The sequence below is a fragment of the Alosa alosa genome, chromosome 19, assembly GCF_017589495.1.
Source record: "Alosa alosa isolate M-15738 ecotype Scorff River chromosome 19, AALO_Geno_1.1, whole genome shotgun sequence".
Lineage (NCBI taxonomy): Eukaryota > Metazoa > Chordata > Actinopteri > Clupeiformes > Clupeidae > Alosa > Alosa alosa.
The window spans coordinates 29,978,372-29,987,403 of NC_063207.1; the positions used below are offsets into that span (position 1 = coordinate 29,978,372).

Below are 9,032 nucleotides of genomic sequence, written 5' to 3' on the forward strand. Positions count from 1 at the left end.
ACCACTTCCTAATACTATAATGATTAACTCAGGGGTTACAAGTGGTTAGTTAATGATATTTTGTGAGCTTATCTAAAGTGAGGACTTTCTATGCCTTGCAACACATTTTCAAATGAGTTGTAAAGATTACATTCACATTCATTCATTTAGCAGACAAGCGACGTACACATGTCAATTAAATTGAAGGCCATTGACATAACAGTGAAAGCCGGGAATCGAACCCCTTAACTTTTACAGGCTACTGCATGCTAGTTCAGCTCCTTATCCACTACACTACCTTGGCCACCTTGGCCTACCACTGTTATTAAACATCTGTAAACTATTATTAAATGCTGTATTCTTCATTTGTAAAGCGATATTCCTACATTAATTCTCATCTGTAAATCATGTTTACACACAGTTAAAAATGGTTTGTTCATAGTAAACACACATATCTATATTATATTTTTGAATTGACTGTTGCAATACCACTGGGCAGAGGTAGTGTAATGGATAGGGAGCCGGGTTAACATGCAGTAACCCATAAAGTTGGAGGTTCAAACCCCGGTGTTCACCAATGTGGCCTTGCCCTTTAATTTCATTGACATGTGTAAGTCGCTTTGGGTGAAAGTGTCGGCTAAATGAATAAATGCAAGTGTAAACTTTATAACTCATTTGTAAATGTGTTGTAAGGCATAACACGTCCTCACTTTAGATGAGCTCACAAAATATCATTAACTAACCACTTGTAACTTCTGAGTTAATTATTAATTATAGTATTAGGAAGTGGTTTATAAAATATGTATCCTCACCCTAACTAATCATTAGTGCATGTGTATGTAACAACTGTTAAATAATGGAAATATTACTTAATCAAAAACATATTATTGCATCATTGATTAAGTATTAACAATAATGTATTTAAGACATATTTAAGATATAGGCTTATTTACTATGAACAAACTATTTATAACTGTGTGAACAAATGCTTTACTGATGATACATTAGAAATTACTAATGATGAACAAACCATTAACTAATAAGTAACAAAGGCTTAATAAATGATGAATTGTGTGTAGTTATTATAAAGTGTTACCAATTTTTTTTTTTTTTTAAGTGCAGATACTGCTTTTAGCCTTTGTAGGGCAGTGCAGTGCTCTCATTCATTTATTCATTCACTCTGTAGTATGCACAAACACACACACACACACACACACACACACACACACACACTGTCTCTCTGTCTCATGCCATATGCATCATCACCCACACATTCAAAGATTCACACACAAACACACACACACACACACACACATTTCCTCTGTCTGAGGAAGCATTCTGCAGACACCTCTAAAATAGCCTGGCATTTGGCCCCTTGTGCCTGAGCTGTGTGTGAGAGAGACATAGACAGAGAGACAGAGAGACAGATGCACACAGCGCCACTTGCATCCACAGGGGAAAGAGCAGTCGCTTCACACTGTCAATCAACAAGGGAAAGAGTTGTGCTCACTGCTCTGTCTGTCTGTGTGTGTGTGTGTGTTTTGGTTTGGGACATACACTTCTTTGTCTCTGTGTGGTGGTGTGTTTATAACTTGTAAATTAACTGTGTGCATGTGTGTGTGTGTAAGAGCAAGAGAAAAAAGAGAGACTGTGTGTGTGGCTGATGTTCTTTGTCTCTGTGTAACATGTAACATGACCTGTTATTATATCAGTGTGTGTGTGTGTGTATGTGTGTGTGTATCTGACTGCCTGTCTATCTGTCTGTGTCTGTGTATGTGGGTGTCTGAACAGGTTTGATCATTGATGCTTTTGGGGAACTGAGAGACCAACAAGAACAGGTGAAAGAGGACATGGAGGTAAGCTGATGAAATCGCCCATCAAGAGTCCTCACGGCACTCCGTGCCTCTCCACGGATGGCTATAGTAACTGTGGACGTGCCCAATACGTAAAGTAAAATGTCCCCACTGGCATCTGCTGTAGTGTGTAGACTTACTCTATGGACATATTCACTTACTTATACCAAGTTTCTGTGGGAACAAATGAAAACATTGCAGACCCTATGGTCATATACAGTCACACTGACATGAATTTTTAGCTTATCTGAGTAGTGGTAATAGATCTGTGAACATGTACTGTACACACAAAATGGATTTGAAAGGATTTCGGAAATTTACCGGCAGTACCATCTCTGCAATGCAGTATCGGTCTCACCAGGTGGGACAGTCCAGAATCAGCTTTAATCTTCATCAAAGAGCTTCACTTGAGTTTGTCACCTAGATAGCAGGTGCTTGTGCCGGGTCTGATGTTGGCTAGATTAAGACCAGTGCAGAGTTGGATTAGGTCCATATCCGCCTCTTATCTTGATAAGCACCTGACGGCATACTGTGTATGACAGGCAGGTCAAAACCACTCAAGCTGTGCCCCCCCCCCGTCTTTTTTCTTTTTCTCGCTCTCTCTATGTACACAGACAAAGTGCTTCATCTGTGGGATCGGCAATGACTACTTCGACACGACGCCCCACGGCTTTGAGACCCACACGTTGCAAGAGCACAACTTGGCTAACTATCTGTGAGTGGAGTGCTGCCTGACTGTTAGCCACCCACACTGGTCGTCTTGCCCATCCACAGCCCTCCCCCATACAGCCTGCTGTGACATATGCACACCGATACACACACACACACACACCCCCCTTCCAATCACGTTTAATGCATAGTGAATACACAATATGTACATTGTAGAGGTGTACGTGATAGCATGCTTGTTGGCATAAAAGTTTTGATGCCAGTGAAATTCATGCTGGGAGTAGAGGGAGAAAAAATAATGATTGTGTGTAGATTCTTTAAATTTGGCAACAGAGGCTAAGCTAAATGACATCATCTGTGTAAGATACATGACCTGTGATTTCAGTTATCAGCTTGAGATATACCGTATACTTTACATATAGTTCAAGGACCTTTGAAAGTGTCAGTGTTAGTGTGGCGTGAGAGATCGTCAAGTGTGCTGGACAATTATCCAATTCCAATCCATTGGTTAAAAAAATAATAATGTGTGTCAAAGAATTAATAATCATACAGTCAGTATAATGACATGCTCATATTTGCCTGAGGGCAGCAGTAGCTAGCACAGGTACCAATAAGGCTAGCCTATCATATTGTTGATTTACAGACAAAAGAACAATCCAGCTGAAACAATTCCATGTAGGATAGCTGTTTAGCTTGCATGAGAAACATGAACTTCTCCATGACGCATAGAGCTTGCTCCCCTGAAACAGTGGATGATTTGGTCCTTGGACAATGTGCATGCTTTCTTTATAGCTGAAAAACAGCTGTTGTATCTTTTCAAAGTCAGTTATTTTGTTTTCAGCCATAGAAAAAATGAATAGAACAACAGCACTGTAGTTTCACGACTAAATTTCTTCAGCTATGAGTTTTATACACGGGGCGGGCTATACATGGGAATGCATTTCTTTTCTTCATTCTTTTTTAAGATTAAAGCATGATCCAATTCATTGGGCTATTGGGCAATGTGGTTAATACACGGGTGTGGTTAATACATGATTTTTTTTTTGCATACAACACTGCCCTGCGGTTTATACAGAATGCGCATCTAAACCTATTCTTCTTTTGTCTTTGCACAAGAATGTACACAATGTTCATTGTTCAGAATGTTCAGAATGTACAAGAATTTTTTCCCTGCATTTATTTCACTGAAAGGGTATTGCATAAGGCGCCTTTTTGGACTCTAGACTACAGTATGTTTAATTTTTGGAACATTTGGGTATTGGCGTGCTGTGGGATTTTTTCAGTGTGAAGAACGTGACAAAAAGGTTGAAAAGGTGGAAGCACTGTATTAGAGGATGTGCAATGTGGAGGAGCAGTTGTGAATGTGAGCAGATTTTTAAGCAGTTTGAGATAAGAGACAAGATGAAAATGTTACTCTCTCATTATCATTATGGGATCTCTAATGTTGAACTTTTTAAGTGGAATTACTGGCCTGTGATCTTTCCTGCTAGCTAAAGAATCCTTGAAGCTCCTATATATGAAAAGTGCTGTTTAAGGTCCATAACCTTAACTGCTGAGTTTCAGTGTCTTTAATTTCACACACTAGTCACCTTTTTGCAGATGGGTAAGGTTAGACCTCTTTAAGCACCACTAATTCCTCTTTTAAGGTTGAAAAAAGAGCCTGAACATGGTGAAGTCTAATGGGTGGCTGTAACTGTAATGATGAAATGATGCGTCTTTTTCCCGCAGGTTCTTCCTGATGTACATAATCAACAAGGATGAAACTGAGCACACAGGACAGGTGAGTACTGCCATTTAAGAGACACTGTGCAGTTAGACTACTAACATTTTCATTCAGAGTTGCTTTTAGACTAGAGGCAGATACTGTACAGTACTGTATATGGGTCTGTTCCAAACAGAATACAGTGCTGTCTTACATGGTGCCAAACAGGGCAGTGTTGCATCAAGTGCCAATTCCAAACGGATCAAAATCCATTTTCAAACTACCCCTCATAATGGTAATTTTTGAAGGCAGCTTCGATGTATCCTCTATGTTGCCTTTTACCCATAAATCTCTGCAACAACTCTATCAAGCAGCTGTGAAAAGTAAACAAAGAAGACAGACTCTGTGGACAGCAGTTGTTGTTTATAAATATAATTTGTATGACTTTTTTTTTTAACTTAAAATAGATCATTTGCTATCAGATTATACCGTCATTGTAACCATGTATAACATTTGGTGTGATTTATTGATCATCTGTCAGATAGCTTTCTAACGTTAGTCTGCTATGTAGGGGATAACGGCCGCCCAGGTGTCCTGTTATACGGAATTAATGGACGAGGGCAAGGGGCAAAGAACTCCCCGACGCACGACGGAGGGGAGTTGCCTCCACCCGAGTCCATTAATTCCGTATAACTGGACACACCTCGAAGGCCGTTATCCCGCTTATCACCCGGTTGCCACTGTAAAGCAAAGGACACAGGCTTGTTGTACAACTTTCGTTGGCCCAATAACAGCGATAGCATGGACAGTTAGCTTGTTTACAGTTGATTCCATTGTTGTGAAGCCTGCCTCCAGGCTCAACCGTCGTCCTACTATCGTTGTTATAGTTACCATTCATAAGCATTGATATGGAATGGCGATTAAACTTTTTTTTTTACCAGATTTACTTCATAGGTGTCCCGTTATTCAGAATTAAAAGTCACCCCGCCAGCCAATCAGAAAAGAGTATTTCTTCTCTCCGGGTGATAACTTACTTTTAACATTCTTCATGAATTCTAACATCATACTGTAGTGTTCTAAACCATTGTTTTAGTTAGATGAAATACTTTAAAATGTTAAGGTGTAGCAGACTGCCTGAAACTGTCTGAAAGGCCCGGGACCTCAGAGTGTTAAAATTGGCTTCAATTGAAATAGCTATAGTCGGTGAAATAGCTGGGAGATGTACACTTTCCAACTCGGGCGGAGGATTTCCGATACAAATGGATAGACCCATTATTACCCTGTCATTGGCAGCAGCACATAACTAATTTAAGTAGAAGAGAATTTGTGGGCCTAATCCTTTTATTTGTTATTTTACAGAAACCATTTAAGGTGGTAAATCTTCAATGGCTAAATTACTCAATTATGAGGAATTTTTAGTTAACTACCTTCACAAAAGTTAGACTACTTGTATATGTATTTTCTTTAAAGACTCAGTAAGGTGTGTGTGGTATTGTAAGCTCTCAGTGCCTCTATCAGTGTTCATCTGTCTGTTGCATTTCCCTTAGGAGTCATACGTGTGGAAGATGTACCAGGAGAGATGTTGGGACTTCTTCCCAGCTGGAGACTGCTTCAGGAAACAGTATGAGGACCAGCTAGGCTAAATGAGACCTTTCTCTCTCTCTCTCTCTCTCTCTCCTCCACTGATCCTGCTGTTTCAGTCCCTGAGCTTAAGTATAAATATAAATGCTAAGCTCCAGTCATATTCAAAACAGCCAACAACGTCTGACTACCCCACAACCCAAAAGGAACACCAGAGAGAGAAGTCAAGATCTTGTTTTTTTGTATAATGGAAGGACCGTTTCATGTCACTTGTCAAATGTACCCTTTGTGATCTTTGGTACAATGTTACCTCTACCAGAGAGACACAACAAAAGTGTCAACCAAGAAAAAGACCCTGACATTTCAGAATTTTCTTTCTGTTTTGGGAAATATATGACTATATTTTTCCTCCTTTTTTTTCATGACAAACGGGTTGCCTTCCTTCAACTTGGCCCTAAACCATTGCACAAATGTTTTTGTCTCTCGGAGAACTGTGGGATTGCTTCGGGGTGGTTTTACAGAGCAAGACGTTGGAGATAACACCCGCCCTATTATGCACAAGAACATTTCTTCGATCTTTCTTAGAATGTTGAAATCGAGACTTACGCTTAACAGAGAGGGTGAAATAGATTTCTATGTCAAGTGTAAAATGTGTTTTATGGGGACATTTGCAAATTTCTTTACCATGCTTGCTGAGACGATGTTTGTGAAAATGTGGACAAGTTCAGACTGAGGGAAAAACAAAAAAGGTTGATTATGCGATGAAATGCCTAATATCAAGTTTTGATAAAGTGCCTTACGTACATGACGACAAAGCTATGCAAACTCGTTGATTTTATTTACAGTATGTTTGTGCAGTACTCCTGGATTTAGCAACAAGCAGATGTTTTGAATTAGTCCGTGGCTCATGTTATTTTTTTCATTTTTGGGAAAAGGACAAACTGTCTCTGAGTTTCTTGCCAAATAACAATACTCTGAATGCAAATGTTCATTTGGTTCATGGTACTATGACTACAAAATATTTCACAGAAAATTCACAGTTTATTGATCATGTTGAAAAGAAATGAAATAGAAACAAAATGCTATTGTATGGCCATTTGTATGTTGTAGCTTTGCTGATCTGTGCATTTCTTTTGAAGGGGAAATAAAGAAATTGATGCAATATGAGATCAAATATTTTTGAGTGATTCATAGATTATCTGACCTTAATGGAATGATGTCTTGTCCTGTGTAAATGGTGAGCTGATGGATATCAAACAGGGTCCATCATGGCACTTATTCACAGTTAGTTGGGGATATTTAAAGACACACACACACTATAAAAAAAGGAAAAGTCAGGGTTGTCCAATTTATCAAACCATATTACGTTACCATTACAGAAAACAGTCTAGTTTTGAATGAAACAACCATATTGTGTTTAAATAGTCTCCAATTAAGTAATCCAATTTTCTAATGGAATCACGTAAGGCAAGTGTATACTGGGGAAAAAAGAAAAAAAGGGTTTGTCACAGTTACTAAACCACAAAACATGAAATTAAATAAGCTTGTTTTTCTATCAAACACAATGTTATTATGTTGAACTGCTATGTAGCCACAGCAGTGAATTTATCCAACAGAAAGTGCTGAACCAGTAAGGCAAATGAACATCTGGGATGCCTTGGTGTCACCATTTTATTGCTCTCTTTTCCTTGGCATCTCATGACCGTTGATATTTAACCCGTTCCATGCTGCAACGCTAAAGATAGCAACGTCCACAACACCCGTCACACTTGACACAGAATCGATCCTGATGCCTGTATCACATTGTTCTACAACCCCAAATTAGAAAAAGTTGGGATGTTGTGTAAGATGCAAATAAAAACAGAATCTTGTAAACTCATATTTAGTAGCAAAAAGGATGCAGACAATAGAGTATATCAAATGTTGTTGAAAATGACATATGACTATTTCATGGAAAATATGTTAATTTTGAATTTGATACCAGCAACATGTTTCAAAAAAAGTTGGGACGGGGCCAAGGAAATGCTGGAAAAGTTGTGTAATGATAAAGAAAACAAAAGGAGGAATATTTAACTGGCAACATGATTGGGTATAAAAAAAGAGTCTCTTAGAAGTAATGATGTAGAGGTATTCATCACTGTGTAAACATGTGTGGACAAATTATGAAACAATATAATTATGCTTCTTAACATGAAATTGCAAAGTGTTTGGGGAGTTCATATACAGTACATAATATCATTAAAATATTCAGAGAATCCAGAGAAATCTTTGCAAACAAGGGATAGAGCTGAAAAACAATATTGGATGGTCGTGGTCTTTGGACCTCAGTTGGCACTGCATTAAAACCAGACCTGTTTCTGTAATGAAAAACATTGTATGGGCTCAGGAAAACCTCTGATAACCATTGTCTATGAGCACAGTTTGATACTCAATTCACAAATGCTAGTGTAAACTTGACCATGCAAAAGAAAAAAATGTATTTAGATGTGATATAGAAATACCACTGTCTTGTCAAGTGAAAGGTCCTGTGGTGGGATCAATCAACATTTGCCATTCTTTTTGGAAATCATGGACTCCTCTGGGCTAAAGAGGAGAGGGCCTATCCAACTATCCAATTTTGTATAGTGCTCAGTTCAAAACCCAGCATTTATGATGGTGTGGAGGTGCATTAGTGCCTACAACATGGGCATCTTGCACATCTGGCAAAGCACAATTCATTCTGAATGATGTATACAGATTTTTCAGGGAATACCTTGAATGTGTCAGAAAAGCAATGGCAAAATGAATTCTGCACATATTTAAACAGTATTTCTCCATAGAGGAAGAGTCATGGGGCCTCATTTATAAAGCGTTCTTACGCACAGATTTGATCTTAGACCGTGCGTACGCTCAAATCCATGCCAACACTCAGATTTATAAAAGCCGTCTTTGACGTGGAAAAGTGCTTATCTCCACGTCAGGTTCAAACTTGACGTACGACCATTTCCTTGTGGTAATGCCGGGGTACTGCAAGTAATCTAAATCTAAAGTCTAAGTGCGATCAAAATTCCAAGACCAACGATCTCATGTCTTTCTTTGCCATATGCATGATCAATATCAGAAGATTTTTAAAGACGTTTTTGGACGCAGCTTAATGTTTCATGGTTTAGCATAAAACTGCTAATGAGAACTATAGCCCACTTAAGAAAGTGAAAAAACGTATAGCTTACTTATTTCATAATATCTAATATATATCTAAATATCTAAAA

General features: G+C 38.6%; 1 protein-coding gene across 13 annotated transcripts in view; it reads left to right on the top strand.

Annotated features, from left to right (window-relative positions):
* Positions 1 to 6,946, top strand: part of LOC125284383 (ryanodine receptor 3-like) — a 200,840-nt gene extending 193,894 nt beyond the window's left edge. For all 13 annotated transcript variants that reach the window (XM_048228300.1, XM_048228301.1, XM_048228305.1 and 10 more), the window contains 4 exons: positions 1,771 to 1,835; positions 2,447 to 2,547; positions 4,230 to 4,281; positions 5,751 to 6,946. In XM_048228300.1, coding sequence (XP_048084257.1) covers positions 1,771 to 1,835; positions 2,447 to 2,547; positions 4,230 to 4,281; positions 5,751 to 5,846 — 314 coding nt within the window. In that variant the 3' untranslated portion in view covers positions 5,847 to 6,946. The remainder of the gene's footprint in view (positions 1 to 1,770; positions 1,836 to 2,446; positions 2,548 to 4,229; positions 4,282 to 5,750) is intronic.
* Positions 6,947 to 9,032: the final 2,086 nt, after the last annotated feature.